This window comes from Cystoisospora suis, assembly GCF_002600585.1.
Source record: "Cystoisospora suis strain Wien I chromosome Unknown contig_1562, whole genome shotgun sequence".
Taxonomy (NCBI): domain Eukaryota; phylum Apicomplexa; class Conoidasida; order Eucoccidiorida; family Sarcocystidae; genus Cystoisospora; species Cystoisospora suis.
In genome coordinates this window covers 26,089-45,189 of record NW_027154362.1, presented here as the reverse complement: position 1 = coordinate 45,189, position 19,101 = coordinate 26,089, and the positions used below count along the sequence as shown (strand labels likewise).

General features: G+C 54.4%; 1 protein-coding gene across 1 annotated transcript in view; it reads left to right on the top strand.

The window, feature by feature from the left end:
* Positions 1 to 1,433: 1,433 nt before the first annotated feature.
* CSUI_003490 (uncharacterized protein) overlaps positions 1,434 to 19,101 on the top strand; it is a gene marked incomplete at both ends in the record, with an annotated part of 34,345 nt that continues 16,677 nt past the window's right edge. Inside the window, 10 exons of the mRNA XM_068063688.1 lie at positions 1,434 to 5,773; positions 6,736 to 8,109; positions 8,987 to 9,922; positions 10,693 to 11,332; positions 11,948 to 12,580; positions 13,009 to 14,108; positions 14,859 to 15,021; positions 15,550 to 16,436; positions 17,139 to 17,300; positions 17,924 to 18,421. Of these exons, the coding sequence (XP_067924332.1) occupies positions 1,434 to 5,773; positions 6,736 to 8,109; positions 8,987 to 9,922; positions 10,693 to 11,332; positions 11,948 to 12,580; positions 13,009 to 14,108; positions 14,859 to 15,021; positions 15,550 to 16,436; positions 17,139 to 17,300; positions 17,924 to 18,421 (10,733 nt within the window). The remainder of the gene's footprint in view (positions 5,774 to 6,735; positions 8,110 to 8,986; positions 9,923 to 10,692; positions 11,333 to 11,947; positions 12,581 to 13,008; positions 14,109 to 14,858; positions 15,022 to 15,549; positions 16,437 to 17,138; positions 17,301 to 17,923; positions 18,422 to 19,101) is intronic.

The following is a 19,101-nucleotide window of genomic DNA, read 5'->3' as shown; positions in this document are numbered from 1 at the left end:
GGACTCTGAAGTTCTTCTTGAGTCACCGCGTCTTCATCTCCAGATGCCATATTGCAGCTGCCTGCCAAAACTAGCACGCCTGACTCGCAGTGAACAGCTTTCAGCCACGGCGAAGCAGCGCGTTAGAGCTTTGTTACCTTTTGTCTTCTTTTCCTCCTTAGTCCTTTGCAACAAACCGAAAAGGGAGGAATTTCTGCGTCCGTGAGACCTGTCGTGTGTTTGTTTTGCTAAGAATTCGTGGACTTGCCAAGCTCAAGCTCTCAAGACAAGAACAGCGCGCTGCCGGCTGATTACTCCTCTATCCAAGTTCGACTACGTTCTCGTCATCCATTTGCCAGCAAACCATTAGCTCCAGTCTTGCCGTGACTTCCGCCTTCATCAGTACAGTGAACTCAGCACAGGTCTGGTAACGCAGTGCTGTTTCTATCCCAACCGTGAGAGACAGTATTCAGCTTTTCTTCAGTTTGGCATCTACTGCCGTTTCTGATCCGATTGATACCTAGGGGCTGACACTCTCTTCAGTGCTTCTCTAATTCTCGACCGGCTCAGCTCCCGCTTCTGGAGTCTTTGCCTGCCAACTTCCGCGGTATGCGTAATATATATATGTTATGCAAATATATAATATATATACATCTGTATTTAGGCGACTCATCTGTACATGTGTATATGTATGGCCTCCTCTCCCTTTTTTTTCATTCTCTCTCACCTTTCGTATTTTTACCTCTTGTTCGGTGCCTCCGCCTTCGTCTCGGTTGGCATTCAGTACTTCACCTCGCTTGCACGATGACAAATCACTTCTCTCTGGCAAGTCCAAGCTGTCAAAGTTGCAAAAGAATGCTTTTTTTTGCTCGTGTGCAGGACCGGGGAAAATCCAGCGGAGCTGAAGTGCAAGCTCCGTAGAGATATCTGCGAAACATAGGAAATTGTGATTTGGGATGCAAAAGTGGGCGTAGCGAAGAGGACTGCTCCGAAGGAAAGAGGGAAGAGTTCATGTGTTAACGTTAAAAGGAACGTGTTTTTTAAGGCGCTCAGGATCACCTACGCTCTGTGCTGAGTGCCGGAGCAAACCGCTTTTTCTTTTTACGTGATATTTGGCCTCTCCTTTTTCCGTGCCTTGCGGTTCCCCTTCCTCCTCCATACTTTGTCTTCGCGCTGAAGAACCGGCGGGTTGCTACCTGACGCCAGAGATCCCAGTTTCAGTGAGATGACTCGGGACATCACGTGGTAGAGCCCGCTTTGCGCGATCCAGAGCTGTTGAGCTCTAAGGGAGGGGGGATCTCTTCACCTGTCGGACGCGCGGCCGTCATACCTCATACAAGCGTTGCTTTCCAGATGTGAAACAGAGCGGTCCTTTCTGCTTCCCGGAACTGTGTCGCCTTATGGAAGATGGAGTGAAACAGACTGGCGACTGCCTTAGTGTGCCGAGACCGACCATGGCAGGGACAGTCCGCTGCCAGCGGGGGAGAGGGGACGAGGCGCGGAGCAGCGAAGAGGGTTGTACTCGGCGGAGACGAGAGCATGATAAAAGGCAGAGAAAAAGCAGAGGCACTGTCCCGCCACCTTCCTCTTCGAGACGAACATCGTTTCAGCGTTGCGGTGGTGATGCGAGTGATCTCCCTGCCACTGGCTCCTCGATGTGCCAGTCTCAGGGAAGCGTGGAGCGGTGTTGTTGCTCACGCCTACCTTCTTCAGAGCCCGCTTCTTCTCTTCCCTCTCCTGAGACCTCTTCTTCTGACTCTACTCGATCTCCAGCTTCTTGCCTTTCTCGAACTCGCCGCAGGCGGAGCCGCGGACGAATGTCTGATTCTTTCTATGGCACAAATGGCGTGCAGATGAGTAGCGCGCTGTGCCCGTTCCTAGTCGAACATGAAAGGTCGAGAGTGACTACGGTTTTGCTAAACTGCCTTTCTTTATCCCAGTTTGAGCTTGCACGAGCAATTCTCCACCAGCTAGTACTGTCAGACCCGCGTCATGCCATTTCTCTTGCAGCAGCTCTCGCCCTCCACGGGCCGCCTCCAACGTGGCTGTGCTCTGCGAGTGTCCCCAGCAGCGCTCATCTTGCGTGGCTGTGTGCCCACGAGCTGCTGCATATATGTAAAGTGGTCCGTGCTCTGCCGGCTCCTACTACAGGAAAGGAACCGCCAAAGGGCGGCAGGGAGGCATCAGGGCGTTTTGTCTGTACCTTGACCTCGCCTGCAGGACCAAGGTGTACGACAAACTCTACAGTGTCAAAGAGCAGGTGCGATGCAAGGCTTAGCAGTGAAGTTCAAGGACATGCTCCGTCGCCTTGTGCATCTTGTGACTCGTCCCCTCATGCATCGTCCTCGTTTTCCTATCCGTCACCGCCTCCCGCCTCTCCGGGTTGCCTATGCTCTCCGTCTTTCGCCTCCGGTGTGCCTGTCGCTGCCCCATTGGGGAATTCGTCTTTTACTCCTCACCAAGCAGATCTTTCTTTGACCTCTATCTTTCCCCTATGGCTATTGCGACGCCTACATATGGATTTGATTCTCGCCCAAGCCTTGCTGGACTGCGCAAGCCACGGTACCAGTATCCTTTCGGTGGAGGTGGCCACAGAACTCCGCATCCTGCATGCGGTGCTGCTCGGCTGTCCTCTTCAAGCAGGAGACGCTAGTGAATCCACGGTGCCGCCTTCTCGCGAGCCCGGGCGGGTCGGAGTAGAGAGCCTCGATGGGGACAGAAACACGTTCAACAAGGAAAAAGATTCGACAAAGGCGCCAGAGCGTCCGGGCGCGACGGTGACTCCTTCACCCACAGCTTCGGTGGGCGCGAATGCAGGAACTCCACCGCAAGAGTCGAGCTCTAAAGGGACTTCTCATTCCAGTTTCCGATCAGGGGGGTCTTCATTTTCTTGCCTTTGTCCAGAAGTTGTTCATCTCCCTTCCCTTCTCCTGCTTCCTCTTCCTTACACTCTCCCCGCTTCGCTCTCACGTCTCCCAGCGTGCATTGTTTCACGTCGAAACCGTTTAGCTACCTATGCGCAAGGAAGTCCGGTGCTGTCGTTTGATGCGGTCAACCAGCTGTCCGCTCTGATGAAATCACACCCCGCTGCTGCCCTCGCGCTTTTTGAAGCTATCGGGTACATACCAGCATCGGTCCTGGCCCTGGGAGCCTCAGCTCCCCTTGCCCCTGTTCTGTTTTCGTGTGATGATACACAGAAGTCTAGGTCACTAGGTTTGGTTTCCTCTCTCCCCCTTCTCGTGCCGCCTGGGCTTGAAGGAAGAAGTAGAAGCGCGGTGGTGCAAGGACATGCAACGAGTGCAGTGGGGGAGGGGGGCGGGGGCAGAGACCAAGTGCCAGCACACACGCGTGTACAGAGAAAAGCCAGAAGTCAATCTCCTGGAGACACCGAGGATGCTGGGTCGCATCGGAGAGGGGGAGGCACAGCCAATCCCGGCCGACAGCACAGGATAGAGAAGGGTGAAGCCGGCAGCATCGAGGGCAAAGGAGAAGATCCACGAGGCGTTGACGATCGGTACCCAGACCGGGTTGCGAGGCCCGCACTTCAGGATACCACTGCGGCCGCAGTTTTGAGGACAGCGGCAATCTCCAGCATAACGTGGGAAGAGCGGGATTCCACGGGACAACAGCGATTCGTCGTTGATCCAGCAAGCATCGAACGTTCTCTGTTTGAGAATGCTTCAAGAACGTCCTCGCTTCCTCCTCCTCCTCCTCAACCTGTTGTTCTTGAGCCACTTTATTCACCGCCGTGGAGAGTACCACGTTCCCGTGGGGCTACGGCCTTAGGAGCTCATCGCGCTCTCCTCTCCTCGTGGGGTTCTTTGAAAGAAGTCGGAGCGCCTCGTGAGGGTGCTGATTACCCGAGTGTTTCTTCCTGGACTAACGTTGCCGTTGTATCCTGTCCGACCCCGGGTGAAGGTACACGTTCTGGAGAGCAGACAGAGTCTCTCAGCAGGCGGCGTGCGACAGAATACACCTCAGGTAGTTGTGGAACATCTCGAGAACCGCCTTGCCGACGGGAGGGGGCGGGAGAGATGCCAGGGAGGGAAGGCGAGGAAAGTGCGGATGAGACGGAAGATGATGGCTGGGTTTTCTTGGGCCGGCATGCCTCAGGTGCCGGCTACCGCGTACCCGGCAGTCGCTTGTTGAGAACCCCTATCTCCGGTACTAGTGCGGTACGCGCTGCATATGCCCCTCTAAGCAACCGTGGCGTGCAGTCGATGCACCCTGCAGACAAAACTCCATACGGTGGATTGACTCAGCCTCCTAGCTCGGTCCAGACAGGAGAACTCCTCGGCGTGTCGCCCCGTAGCGCTGGACTTGGGGGCGACAGTGCCAGACCCTCTGAAGACGTGGCTGACTTCAGCGCTCCTGCAGCAGCCATGAGGCAGTCACACTTTTCCCGTTGTCACATGCAGACGCGCTTGTACATGGAAGCGGCGTTTCACGAAGGGATGGATTTATTTTCGTTCTTCTTTCCCCGCAAGACGGCAGAGCTCCCACTACCCACAGGTTTGGAGGTGTGTGCAGCGGAGGTTCTGATTCGGGTGGTGAGGAAACTTCATGAATTGCATGTTGGAGTTGCGGCCGAGTCGCTCTTAGAGAGATCGGGAAACCGTGGAATTTCATGGAGTTCTACTTCGGATTATTTCTCACCTTCTGGTTTCAGAAGCGATACGTTTCATCACTTGCAGCGCTTAGATTCTACGGCGGGCATCCTCCCACTGTGCGCCGCTCTCTCGCGCCCACAGGTCGAGTATGGGTATGCACAGAGTCTCTCCATTGCTTTTGCATGCGCCTTGCGTTCGTTGTTACAAGGGACAAAGTGCGCTGGAGGAAGGTCAGGCTTGGCGATACTTGGTTCACGATGCCAGGCCGGTTGGGTCCCCGGTGCGTTGCATTCTCATGGAGACAGAGAAGAAGAAAAAGGTCACACCACCTCATCATGCTTCTCTGTTGAAGTAGTCGACCCACTAAGGGTTGTCCGAGCTGAATTGCTTAGACAAAGCTTGCAGTCTCATTTCCAGATCGTTAGTTTACTCGTTGCTCTTTATGACGACTGCAAGAATGAACGGCTTCTCCCTAGGCTTCGTCCTCTCCTGGCGAATCTCGCCACCTTCGGTGTCACTTCGGCTGTTAATATCAATAGGAGGACTGGCAGCTCTCCGGAATCGCCCCAAGTACCTTCAGGCGGAGGAGCTAACCAGGCCGGGGGGGTAGCAGGAGGCGGTCAGAACGCTCCTGGGGGCCCTGCACAAGGAGCACAGGCACAGGGTGGAAGTGGTTTCGGAGGGGTTCCGGCTTCTTCGGGGACGGCGTCATTGGGTTCTACAGGACATCGCGCTGGCGGCGGTGCTCCCAACGAGGGCAGCACTGCGAATGCCCCCGTCGATGCCTTTGCGGGTCTGTATGCTTCTCCGTCTGAAGGCGGGACATGGAGACCGGTAGGAAGCGTCGCGCAGCAGCCGAACAGCATCGCCCGGCCGAGGTGCGGTAAATGGGGCATTGCGAGGGCTTTGCGCGAGCCGGATGAGAAGGAACGTGTTCAGCTGGCTGCCGGCAGTACGAACCCTCGACCGGTCTCTTTGGCCACTTGCGAAAGGTCTGACTTGGTTTATGGGAATGACGAGGAGCGAACGGAAAGAGAAACGGAGACTGACGACATGTTCTGGGAAGAAGGAGGAGTTCTGAGAAAATGTGTCTGGCTTGACTTAAATGCAGCACGTTGTTGCCTAACTGAGGTTTTCGAGGCATCGATGCTTCCGCTTCTCAAAGAAGCGGAGGAGGCTCGGAGGTGAGTCCGGCGAGTAGCACCTTGAGTCGCAAGAGACAGCTCCTTTCTGTGGTCGAGTACGCGGTTTCTTTTTGTATAGTTCACATCTCGCGTTGTCCCTCTCCGTATAACTCTCCGGCCGTCGCGTTTGTACGCCAGTGGTTTTGAGGGGGCAATTCCGGGCTTGGTGCGCGCAAGGAATTGTAGGGTACGATTGCTGTGCATATCCGACAACGGACGAACGGACACAATGATTAGCTGAACGAACTGCCTAATCCTGCGGCTGTGCTGCGGGATCCGTCCTCCCACAAAAGACGCTGCGGTGCCCCTTTGACCTCAGGTGCTCATCGTCTTTGTCCCCCTCCAGTGTAAAGACGCTGGGAGTTGCCCAGGCTTCTATCCGAGAGGCCCCAGAATGGTGGTGGGCGGGAAACCGCGTTCGGACACAGGCAGCGGTCCTGTTTCAGTTCGTTGGGCGGTATACACCTAGTGCCGTACAAAGTATTGTTCCGCGGCGGCAGAAACGCGGCGCTGGGCTTTGTTCGTTATAGCTGTCAGTCTTCCTGCGCATTTCACAGATTCACTTGGGCTTCGGCGCACGCGGCGTTTTCACAAAAGTGACTTCGACATTGATACTGTGGACAGGCGCAAGGTCTCACGACTCCAGGCTTCGACAACTGCCGCGGCCGGAGTGACTAGGGGCCTAGGTCCATCTTGGGTGGCGTACGAGAGTCGTCAGTGTCTTAATGTGTTTGTCTCCTCGATTCTCCAGAAGGCCCATGAATGTGTTGTGGAGGAAAGGAATGCTGCTGAAGCCTGCCCACCGATTTCTATGCATGCGTGACCCTTCGCGTGAGTAACGTTTGGGCGTCTGCTCTTCTGTGGATATACTTCGTATGCACATTTTCCCGAACTGAAAGGACGGCTCGGGAATATCTCTCCTCATCTGCAACAAGCGTCCTGTGGGGTCGCCATGCTTTCAGGGAAGCAGCCCACTCTTTCTCCAGTCGCGCGTCGCTTGTGTCTCTCTCGTCCGTTTATATTCCTCCGTCGCATTCTGCTTCGCGCCGACCGTCAGCAACCCACTCGGAAGCGAGCACAGCCTTCCGCGTCGATCCTCCGTCCAGGCCGCACCTGCCGTCTTCGTTGAGGGACCCGGACTTTACCAGTGAAACCAGTGAAAGAAGATTCAGAACTCTTGGAGTTAAGGTCTCTCCCGTAAGGGCATCGGATTCTGTGGGACAACGTGGTGTGGCGAGAGACGCGGACTTTCTAGGTTCAGGCCGAACCCACGCTGCTGCGCCCGATGCGGCACAGGAAGACCGGGCTCGACAGAGTAGCACTCTCACAGGCAGTGAGAGACAATCTGCGACTTCTCGCCGGCTGCAAATCGGGGGGGTGCCGGCTGACAAAGCTGCAGGTGTTTCAAAAGAGTCTCCAGCCAATATGAGCCCCGATCGCGGCGAGGAAGGAGACGAAGAAAGGGGAGGGCAGAAGCCTGCGGCGAGAGCATCTCGCTTTTTCTCGAAGTTTCTCAATCAACTCACTGCCTCCGGGGCGGGAGGAGAGAGGCCCACTGACAGTAAGGACGAAGGAGACGGCGAGTGTGGTGAAGCGAGGCGACAGCAGTGGGTGGAGGGTCAAAGTTCACGAGACAGAAAGAACTCTGACAGCCGCGCTGCAGGTATCACCACGAGAGGAAGAAAGACTGAATCAGGTGAGTTGACGAGCGCGGAGAGGGACGTAGGCGCTTCCAAAGAGGAAAGCGGTGCCGGTGAAGCTGCTGCGGTAAGTGGGGCATCGAGCGGAACCCAAGGTGGGGCTGGAGGTGACCGCGGAGGCCGTGAAGACGACCAATGTGGAAACACAAAGGGAGGGCCTACTTGCGGAGACCATCGGTCAAGCGTTTCTATCTCCGAGATTAATACATGTCAGGACGCACGTGCAAGGAGGTCGTCGACTTCGAGTTTCTCTCTGGCCGAGGGTCAGTCCAACGTCCTCGGTGATACTGCCGACTGTCCTGCGGGATGTGGTCATACACCGCTGACCGCTTCTTCACGACTCAATGTGAAGCTTTGGGCAAGCGAAGAAGGTGATCTAGAAACGACGATGGCACGGGGGCCAACGGCGGGAGAATTGCCAAGTGGAGACGGCGACCGCGCGACGCGAATAGAGGAGTGCGAAAGCAGCGTGCCCCATAAGAGCGTGTGTCAGGAATCAGATGAAGACGGAGGTGTAGGTGGTGGCATAGAGGGTGACAGGGTGAAGAAGGGACAACGAGAAGCTTGTAGAACGTCAGCAGGCGTAGGTGACGAACAGAAGAGGGATCTGGGGATTTTCGGCCGGTGTCCTCCAAGGTAAGGCATCTGACTGGACGTCAGCACACGACTCACATATCCCGTTCCCGGTGGTTCTCTCGTCTCCTTTTTCTGCCCTGAAATTCTAGAAGGTTTTGGTGGATCTGAAGGACCTCAGATAGCGAAACGCATTCCGCAGTGCTTCTCTCCTCTTTCTTTTGTCCCATCTGTCTCAACACGGTGAACACGTGGTGGCAGGCGTTTGCAGCCTTCGAAGTAAGAAGGCGCCAGGCCCTGAAGGGGGCCCGGGCAAGTCTAGGCTGCAAGAGTACAGCGGCGCGAAAAGAGGACCCTAGCCATCCATTCTGCAGCAGGGTGACGTCCAGCTGGGCGGTCGCTACGCTGCTGTGTGGTGTCCCACTCCGTTTTCTTGGGAGGGGAATCCGTTGCATGAGGCTTCTACTAGAGAACATGTCTCGCTTCTGAGCTTGGCCCATGCACGGGGTGGCTGCACTCCCCAATCTGCGTCGGCATCTGAAGAACCGCGGTGTTTATTCTTGGCTTGGGAGAGCAGCGTAGTGTGCTTTTACTTCCGCGAAGCACCTAGACGTGACTTGGTTCCATTGCGGTGGTACGGATCTGGAAAGGGTCTTTTCGAATGCGACGAAGAAGAGGCTACAGTCAGCGCGTGTGTGCACCCCTAAACTTTCGTCTGGAGTGGTAGAAGCGTTCATCTCGCAAGTCACCCGAGGCTATTCTCGGTTTCTAGGAGAGTTTCTCTGTCTCTTTGTGTCATGGCTGGTGCAAGCGGCCTGTATTTCTCATCTTCGTGGCACTCTTGTGTATCATACACACGTGTCGTTATTGGTACAGCCCGTGCGCGATATCACAGTTTAGTTTGGCAGACCGTTTAGATCCTTGCGGTTTCTGCCCACAGGAGTACCATCTCTCGTCTCTCTGTCTACGAAGCTCTCCTCAGCCATGTTCCTTTGAGTAATTCACGCCCGCTCGTTACGCCCCCCCCGCTGTCTACGCTCCGCCAGCTCGAACAAGCCGCACGTGGGGGTTCTGTGTTATCGCTGGAAAGATTCGGCAGTAGGAGCGAGCTGGCCGGTGCCATCCCAAATGAGTACGCGCGTCAAGGTGAATCTCTTTTTCCTACTCCTAACTATGGAGAGCTGCACTACTTGACACTACAGCTGTACGCTCATTTGGACGACCACTGGGTAAGATTGAAAATGGCACACCTTGCCCTCCCTCCTGCATTTGACCTCATCCGCACTCCAGCAGGTGGTGTCTCGTCTTTGGCCCGTCCATTACTGCGGCGGGCCCAAGACGAGTTTTACAGTTGGCGAAAGCAGAGACAGCCACGCCGCCTGCCACTGGTACATGCATGTGGCGCCGGTCCAGGTAACTGCCGGAGGGGTCCAGGATATCGGACGGAGGAAAAAAACCTGGCGCTGGAGCCAGGGTCGCGGTTAAACAGTACAATGGAAGACGAGGAAGGGAATTCTTCACTCGTTCATCACGATGTGTTGAAAGCAGCACCGTCTGGTCGGGGGTCGCCAGAAGGGCATCGCTTCATGAGCGAGGAAGTAACCGAGAGAAAGGAAGCATGCGGAGAAGAGCTCAGGGAATGTTCTCATTCTGACGATAATCTTAACCTTGGCCAAGACAGGGAACTTGACGGACATGTTCATGTTGACATCGGCCAAGCGTCTGATGTCGCAGCGGAAGAAGAGGTTGCTTTTGCCACGGCCTTCGGTATTCCACTCCCAGCTTTTTGGGATAGCTATTATGCATGTTTGCGCGTGACGAAACAACACTGCGTTGAGTTTCCTCTCCGGACTGCCATAGAACTCGTGCTGGATCGGTAAGCCTCCTTTCTGGCACTCATCCGTACAGTTCTCCAGAGGGCCTCTACACTAGACACAAGCAACTGTCGGCGCGAGAAGTTCTCTGAGTCTCAAGTGAGCCAAGTAGCGCATGTTATTGCCGGTGCAGGAATATACATGACTGCAGCTGCACTGTTCTACCTTATGTGATGTTTGTGATGCAAGTTGCACAGCTGTCCACATCGTACAGCTGCGCAACTTGCTTTGTCCAGTCTCTTTTTGAGGGCAGCTACTACCGCGTTCCTTCTATATGTCATTGGTGACAGCCATGGAGAACGGAGGAAGCGGTGGATCTCCTGTTTCTGTGACTCTCCCAGACAGAAACTTCGTGGAAAGCATAAGTAAGGTTACTAGATCGACGCTGGCGGTGTCAAGCTGTGCGGTCTCACTGGTTTCTTCAGTCTTCTGTCACGTCTGTTTTCGCGTGATTCTTTTCAGTGATGGCAAGCAGAGAAAGTACTTGGCATTTTCTAGAATGCGCCGTATGTCATTTTCCAATCTCAAAGGTTCGATAGATGCTTCTTTCGTGACTGTGGTGGCACATCTAATGTGCCGCTAGGGGAAGGGTCTTCCTTCATCTCTTTTTCCAGCGCGAGGGGACAAGTGAAGACTGATTCCCTATCAGCGTCTGTGTGCCTTGGGCTACTTGAATTTACCGTAGTGTGTTCGGCATACCACTGCACGGGGTCCGGAGAGACCATGTCTCGTCCTGTTCGCTACCTCTCTTTGTCTTTGGTTCAACGTCCAGAGAGCTCGTACTTGCTTCACGTCTTCTAACACCATTCCCCCAACTTCGGCCTCTGGTCGTTCTACTCTGCTGGAGTGCGTTTGAGGGCCGAATGCTCTTGCGGCAACAGTTGTTGGACCTTGTCTGGCAGGAGGGGTACCTCATAGCTCCACCAGATGACGGGGACAGGGACGATCACCAACTAGCAATAAAGGGTCTGGACAAATCTTGCTTGGAAAAGGGAAAAGCATCTCGTAGTGTTACTACTACGTCTCTCACTAGCAACAGAACTACGAGGGTTGACCGTCAACAGGGAAAGAGTGACACTCAACACCTTTCCAGAGGAGTAGGGGGGGGAGCCATTTCTGACGAGCGGGTCGCCTATCCGCTCTCTGAGGGTTGCTTAGATGATCTTGGCGGTGTTGACGGGGATTCTCGTGGAGGCGGTTCGTGTGGAGAAGGCAAGGAGGGGATGCCCAGGACAGAAGACGCAGCTGAGGGAGGGTTCCAGGAGAAAGGGAAAGAGCGGCTGCAGTCAAACAAAGCAGCGAGGACGGAACAAAGCGGAGCAAGTGGAGATACCGAACAACTCGAGGGCGGTAGGAAACGTGGATCGTGGAGTTGCACGCAGGGTGATGCCCAAGTGCGGAAGCACCTGCAGGTAACTGACACCTGAGTTCGCACATGCAATCTTTGGGGACAAGCCTGAAGGACTGTGCGCTTGCCTCTCTTTCCGTGCGTACCTCTTCTTGTCCTGCTGCACAAATGCTCATAGCCATGCCGATGAGTAGCGAAAACACGTGCGCCGCAGCGTCGCCCCGTACCTTCAAGTGGCCTGAGACACGGAAACCTGTTTTTTCCCTTTGAATTTCATTTCACGAGAATCAAGGTTCCTGTTCTCCAGCCGTCGGCCCTTGGGGTACCGACCCGCTGGAATTGACAGGACACCTGCTTGCCGACGTTTGCTGCGACTGGGGCTACTGCAGTTGCAGGTAGCGAGAAGACTGGATCTGGGTAACTGCAGAAACGCATGCTGAGTGGATCGGTCGTGCTTCTCGTCTCTCAGTTAGAAATTTGTCGCCTTTTCCCCTCTGGGCTTGTTTCATTTTCTCATGGTAAATTTTCGACGTTTTAGGTAGTCACGTATGTCATGCTGCCAGTTCCGAGGCCACGGGGGCAGCGAAACTGGTTATCGTATTTTTGTTGAAGGTATGTCCTGTCCTTTCTTGTGTTGTAAGCTTTTCTTACTTGGCTGACCGACTTTGTTTTACACCAGATACTTTCGTTCAAGATGGCAGCCAGCTGGTGGCTGGCTCGTCTTCTTCTTGCACACGGTCAGCGACAACCATCGTCTCGAACGCGCTCTATCACTCCTCCATCTGCGACCTCCTCCGCGGTATTCCGTGAATCCGCTGTCGCTAGAGCTTCGGAGGCCGCTACGCGTCTGCGAGCGGTGTGCGGTTCTTCGGTGTCTAAGAGCTCTACCGTGCCCGTCAATTCGGAGTATGGCTCTCCATCTCAAGTCGAGGCCTACAACGAATGCGGAACGGGACGCGTTCCGTTTTCGGGTATGGGTCTGTCTTCTTCCAGAAAGCAAGAGCAAGAGTATTCAGAGGCCGGTACAGTTTCTGTTGGGGACGATAGGCTGCAGGCAGGGGTATCCAAGTCCCTTGACGACAAATTAGGTCGGGGAGATGACGGCAAAGACGGGACAAGCACTGGTTGGGAGGGGCGGCACGGACGGAAAGGAGAACTGGGTGGCATTTCAGAAGAGGAAGAAGAGGACTTCATAAAAGGGAAAGCTTCAATCGACGCTCAGGGAGAAAGTGAAGGAGATGCCGGAGGGGAAGCCGCCTGGATCGCCGCTGAGATTTTCGATGATCTTCAGAGGCACTCCATCCTCTATGTGGTAGGCCATCATTCGGTGTTGTATCCTCTTTCCCGTCACTTTTTGCGGTCCACGGTGTGCTTTTCTCAGTATGGGTCCATCACCCAGCCTTGTAGGCTTTCTTCCGTCTTGGGAAAATTCAGGAGGAAGCGTCATCGATCTGTTGCCGCTCGTGAGTGCTGTCACTTTAGATCTGTATCAAGTTCGTGTTTCCTTTGCGATCTGTAGGGTTGATCCCGACTTCGACATCTCTCTTGTGCAGCGTCAGCGTAACACCACGCACCGCTAGAGACGTTACTACATGAGGACCACTCGGCTGCCAAAGCAATCTCAATATCCATGGCACCGACCCAACATCTTTGCTCGTAATGCTCGAGGCGGGGCGTGTTCCGGACTGTTCGTAGCCGAGAATACGGTTGTGGTATGTATTATCTTTTTGCTGTCCCTAGGTTCGTGCACGTTGTCGCCTCCCCCTTATCTCCGTCACAGTCTTCTTCTCTGGCCTTTCCGCCCTGCCACATACAGACCGGGCGGCCACAGTCTTGGAACGAAGCCATGACGAAGATGTCGCTTACATGTACTTCGCGCTCCGGGCAGCCATTCAACTAGTTGAGGACTGCTGTAACGTCTCATGCTCGCTGCCCTCGTCTGCTGTCTTCACCACACCCTCCCTCCCTTTGCCTCCAAAAAATCCCTCTTGTCGCCTTCCTGCACACCCCGTTGGCGCCTCCGGATCTGTTAGCTCCTCGGATTTGCAGTCCGATACATCTGTCACGTCTCCTCACCTGTCAAAGTCCGTCAGAAGGTGCACACCAAACGCGTCGTTCAAGAAATCTGGGTCGCCTCCTGGAGTACCTGCCACCTCTCCAGGACATCTACGCAGCTCCTCTGTACACGCCTCACCGGCGGGAGGAAGGGCGAAGCCACAACAGAAAGTGATCGCTTCTTCAGCAAGTGGGGCGCTCGCCAGAAGCTCGGCTTCATCTATGCATCAGCCAAACAGGCCAAGCGTAGGACAGACAACGTGTCCCGACCTTTCAGGAACCAGTCTTCCGGGAGGGACTGAATGGCCTTCTTCTACCTCAAGTCCGAACAACGGTGCTAGGGATGGCGGAGGCACTCAGCAGACTGGGGGGCGGCAAGACACGGGAAGGACGGGAAGATGGTTGTGGAATGCGCCTGGTCAATCTGGACATGGCATGGCCTTAGGGTCGATGCACGGCGGGAGGGGCAGTACGGCCGTTGGAGAAGAAATGATAAGCCGAAAGCACGGCGAACTGGGGGGAGGAAAAAAAGGCGTGGCTTTTGTCCAGATGCGTTTGAGAGAGGTTGTGCCACTTCTAAATGATTTGATTAGGGCGGTGAAAAGGGTCTCATACAGAGTGTCGTTGCTATTGCATCTCTGCAGTCTTTGCTTCACCGCCGCCGCCCCGCCGACAAGCGGAAGACTAGCGGGAGAACAACAGTCAGGGAATTCTTGCTCACAAACAGCACGTCAGCCGTTTGTCGTGCCACCTAGTGTGCTATTGTCCGTCGTCATGCTCGTAAGGTAACAACGACAGACGTAGTAGGGAACTGCTCCGACTGTGACGTATCTATATGCTCAGGTGCTTCAGCGCACGCTTCGAAGCTGCGATGATACTTACTAGTCCGCACACGTCGCCGAGGCATGACGAAGGTCCGGAAGCATTCACAGATTGGAAGTTAATGGGACAGTACAATCCTCACTGCGCCTGTAGCCGACTGTTTTTTTTAAGAGAAGCCTTTTGTATGAGTACCTTGGGATACAGGAAATGGGCATACGGATACTGGTTTCCTTTGGGCCCCCGCAAGCAAGTGTTTCAATGAATCTGTTCTCCTAGTGCTGTACCAGGAGTCTTCAAGCCTCGAGCGCACAATCCCTGGAGAGATTCTTGCGTGGAATAGGCGTCAACAAATGGAGCGGTTGTAGTCACGAAAGAACGGGCATGTGGTGTTAAGTTCCCCGAAGGGTTTGTTGTTTACCGCAGTCACACTGGACGGAAACTTCCGGTGCTTCGGTGGGGTCTTCGGGCATATTCCCGTGAGCCACATGACAGCTGGACGAAGCAGACTTGCTGGTGATAACGCAACCCCGAGCGCAATAGTAGGACAGGCAGGATGTGGCAGTTCGTGACAATAGCTGAAGGATGTGGAGAGGCCATCATCATTTGAGGCTACAGTCTGCTGAGTGTGGGTCATAGCAAGGGGAATGTCCGTAACCGCCAACAACAACAAACAGTCGGTCGTGCCTCGTTTGACCTCCTTTTCTTCCCTTTAGAGCACATTTGGAGTTGCTCGAGGAGGAGCAAGACGCCGATATCTTGGACGGGAGCAACGTCGACTCTGACGAGGGCCATGGAATGCCTGGGTGTTTTTCGGAAATGAAGAAAAACAAGATAGGTGTATCCCTTTTCATTCGAGCCCTCGACTTGTTTACACGGGTACGGGATGCGAGGGATTTGTCGTGTCCACTACCCATGGGCTAAAGAGCCAGTGCGATATGCCTGTTCTGCTCATAGTGCAGCCACAACAGTATCTATCCCGCATGTGTGTTTCTAGGTGGCTGAAATCTACACAAAGTGTCATGTGTACAGGGAGCCCGGGGTTCCTGGCTATTGCCGAATCTCTCTGGTTTGGCTATGGGTTGTCCGTGTGTCCTGATTGGTACGCATCCGTCTATCTACCCCTAGGCGTGCCTTGCTTTGTATTTCAGCGTCTCCCAGCCTGTATTCTCTTCCTATATGTATATCAATTCATGCTAACGGCTGAGCGCGCAAGCTCCTGGCTGGACTCAAATGTGCACACACAGTCCATAAATTGTCCGCTTGTTGCACAGGCGGGAGTGAGAAACAGAGGATTCCTCGAAAGGTAATACTCATCATCAGAGAGTTCTGCGGTGCCCGAGTGCGCTTCTCCTTGTATTCTTCATGAGTTTCAGTTGCGTGCGGTGTCCTCAATTCTTCTATCAGGAACTTCTCTGGCGCGGACAGCTCTGCTTGGAGCAGTTCTTTGACGCCACAGCCCTCTGCTCTGTCAGTGATGCAAGCCTTGCTCGTCCTTTTTCTCTTTCTTCTTCTTTGAGTGAATCTGTAGATCATCCTGGTATTTATGAATTGCCGTTCCTCCGTAATCCCTGTTCGCCTGACGGCTGTCTCAACTGCGCAACGAGTTCTTTCGGGCAACAGATCCCAGTACGTGGATACCCAACGGGTAGGAAGGAATCAGAGACATTGGGGGCGCCGGAGGGTCGTTGTATCCAGCACCGTAGCAGGCGATCCTCTGTTATTTTCTCTCCTCGTTGGATTGCCTGGTGTCGCCGGATAGGAGCGGTAGTGACCCTCCGGCCTGGCTCCCGCGTATCTTCGTCTCGGCCTCGTCAGTCATCTCCCGGTTTGTCGCTCTGGAGTACTTCTGCTACTTCGTCCTTGCCCCCATACCGGTCTCAGCCGCATGCTGAAGTTCCTCCTGTCATGTCTCCCGCTTCTGCGTGCTGCCCCGTCTCAAAAACGTTGAAGTCTGGTTCTTCTTCTCTGCAAAACAAAGAGGTCCATTCCGATCTTTTTCTAGGGAAAGCCGTCCAGGAGGACGATGACTGGATTCTTTCTCCAGGACTAGGCCCTGAAACGTATGCGGCGATGCCTGCTCTAGATAGTTTTCCCTTTGTTTCTGCTGCGTCGGTGCAAACTGCCGAGGCCTGTCGAGCTGTCCTTCGCTTTACTACACCGTTAGCGTCGCACACACCGCAGCCGCATCTCCGGATCTCTTTGGAAGCAAATCCATTTCTTCTCTATCTGCTATCCTCCCCTTCCATCTTAGTTGCCCGCACGCTTCAACTGAATGACTTCGCCTCCTGCGCGTAAGTTGGCACACGCGTGTTCGTTGCAGTGTTGTACAACCAGGGGGACACTTCTATCTCTCATGACGATGATCTGGTAAATGCGGCGGCTTCTTGAGGGCTGCTTACGACGACTCTGTTGGAACTGTGTGGTCTGTCTGCTGATGAAGTCAGACTCCTCATCTGTCCCCGGGGCAACCCGCGTAGTGTAGCTTCTTTTTGAAGGCATGTGCAATCACTTAATGTTAACACGTTGATAAGTCACGGTAATGGTAACACGTTGGTGTGTGGCGGGTCATGAGAGTTTCAGCTTAAGCCACATCCGAAGAGTCCCCTTGTCCCTTGTCTGTGTTCACGTCTTCACCGCGCTCTTTGGCGCCACTGTTTCCTCTCTATCCACGGATTGAGAAGGCGGCAGTAGAAAGGTTTTGTTGATGGGCTGTGCATTGCACAGACAACAGTGCCACTGTCGGCTTCGTCTTCTCTGGAACTCCAAAGCGGGTTCTCCGATTCAGTTCATCTCATTCCTGCTCATGGTGACATTCACCTGTTAATACACGCCGGTCGACCGAAGACAATGAGATGTAGGGCTAACGTAGGTGATCTACCTCCAGAATCGCTATTACTTCGCTGCGGTGTCACAAGCTTTCCGTGAGCGTTGTAGTCCGTCTAATCCGTCCTGAGATTCGTGTAGGTATCAGCTTACGTATCTGTCCTATGCAGGAGGCTGATGGAATACTTCGAGCTGCCTGAGAGTATCAAAGCGGGTGTTGCCGTTGCTCAAGCCTTCTTTGAGCTCCGTCGAGTACTGACGACTGGCCGAAGCCGACAAGAGGATGATGTGGTAGACGTGCTCGTGGAAAGAAGCGTCCGTTCTATGAGCGAGTATGTCTAACATCTTCCTGTACAGACGCTTCGTGATACTTGCCTCTCCGTTTCTTTCCGTAGTTTTGCCCGTATAAGCAGCGGTCGAGGCTGGGGTGAGACCGCGTAACCATTCCCCCACTGCGGAAAATCTGGAAATAGGCGCCCGCCTTGTTTTGCTCTATAGACGCTCCCGCTGACGTTTCCAGCCGGCCCCTATTCTTTGTGTTTTTCTAATGAACGGGCGTGGAGCGTGCCGCGCCGGTGCAACCGAGTATGTTTTTTTCTGGACCGACGATCGACGTCCTTCCGTTGATTACCAAGCATCTCTCTGTTTGCCCGGTTAGTCGCAAAGCTGCGCTAGGGGATGAGTCTCGGAATTGGTTTGAGGAAAACGGCTGAAGGGCAAGTATGCTCGAGTGCGGCGGGAGTGGTGCCTTAGGTATTCAGGCTTCCTACAGCTGTCTTTCCTCAGTCATCCTCGCCGTGTCCGCGGTACATGATTCCCGTCTCATGTACTGTCCGTTCTTCCTTTCTTTTGGCTGGCTCGCTGCTGAGCTCTCTAGCGGTGCGTCTGTCTTCTTGCTGGCAGTATTGTGTGATTCCGAGCACTGATGGTGTGCTTTTGTGCGAGTTCTTGACAGCTCGGTTCTGCGGTCAACGGTGATCTCTCATCCTCTTGCGCTCCCTGCGGTGTGCCGCGGCTGCCCGTCGGCCTTCGCGAGCACGGTTTCGTCCTTTTCCCCACATCTGGTAGATTTATCGTTTCTACTTCTGGGCGCCAGGCCGTTTTTGGTGCCTTTGTACGCCTACATCGATGCTGCAGTCTCGGTGGCTCCCTCGACCTCCGCATGCGTCTATCTGCTGAAACGGGCTTCCAGTACACTAGAGCTCCGAGGCAAGTCCATGCGTGTAGTCCCAGAGCTTGAGCGACAAGAATACGCAACGAAGCTCGCTGCTGCAGGGAAACGAGATGGGCCGGGGTCGAGTGATGAGGCTGGTGATGCCGAAGAAGGGGAGCAGAAGAAAGGATCGGGGAACACGAGCCGTTCCGAAGAAGATTTCTTTATCGGCGGGTTTGCAGCGGAAGCCGCTGATTTGCCAGAAACTTTCGTTGCACTATTTAGGACGTTCGTTGACAGGTGAGAAACTATCGCCGCAGCTGAGCAGAGACTGGCTTTCGACTCGTGTGCACTACAAGAAACAGAGCTTCCTGGAAACATTCACCGGCACGAGAGTATTCATATGAACTCACGCCTTTGAGAACGAGAGGACCAGGGAACCCTGTCGCTTGCATACTCAACCTGTACAAGGACGCACACCTTCTCTTTCTCTCTGGTTTCCTACCTATGAACTGACGAAAAGCCGGTTCTCACTCTTCGTGATTTCTTCATGATCAAAAGGGAGCTAAATGGCCAGTTTGGCAGACGGTATGTGGGCGGGGCTGCATGGACTGTCCGGAGTGTATGTGTACCTGTCTTGGCATCAAAGCGGGCAGGATGAAGGTGCTGTTGCAGGCCGTCGCCTCCAGGGTATAAGCCAGTTCGTGTGACCGCAGTTGTTCTCGACCCTGGAGCCGACGCGCAGCGTGGTTTAAGAAAGGGAACCATTGTCTCAACCTCGGTCTGTGCATAGCTCTGCTGTCCAAGAAGTGTCGTTCTACGCCGAGCCCCATCCCGTGGTCTGTGTTGCCCGTGTGTCTCCGTCCGTGCTCCCTGCGTTTGGCCACCTTCACCCTCTTGGCAACTGTCGTTTTTCAACCTCATTTCGGCGCTACTGGTTGCCCCGCTTTCGCAGATCTTCTCAGGGTTTTCCTGGGTTG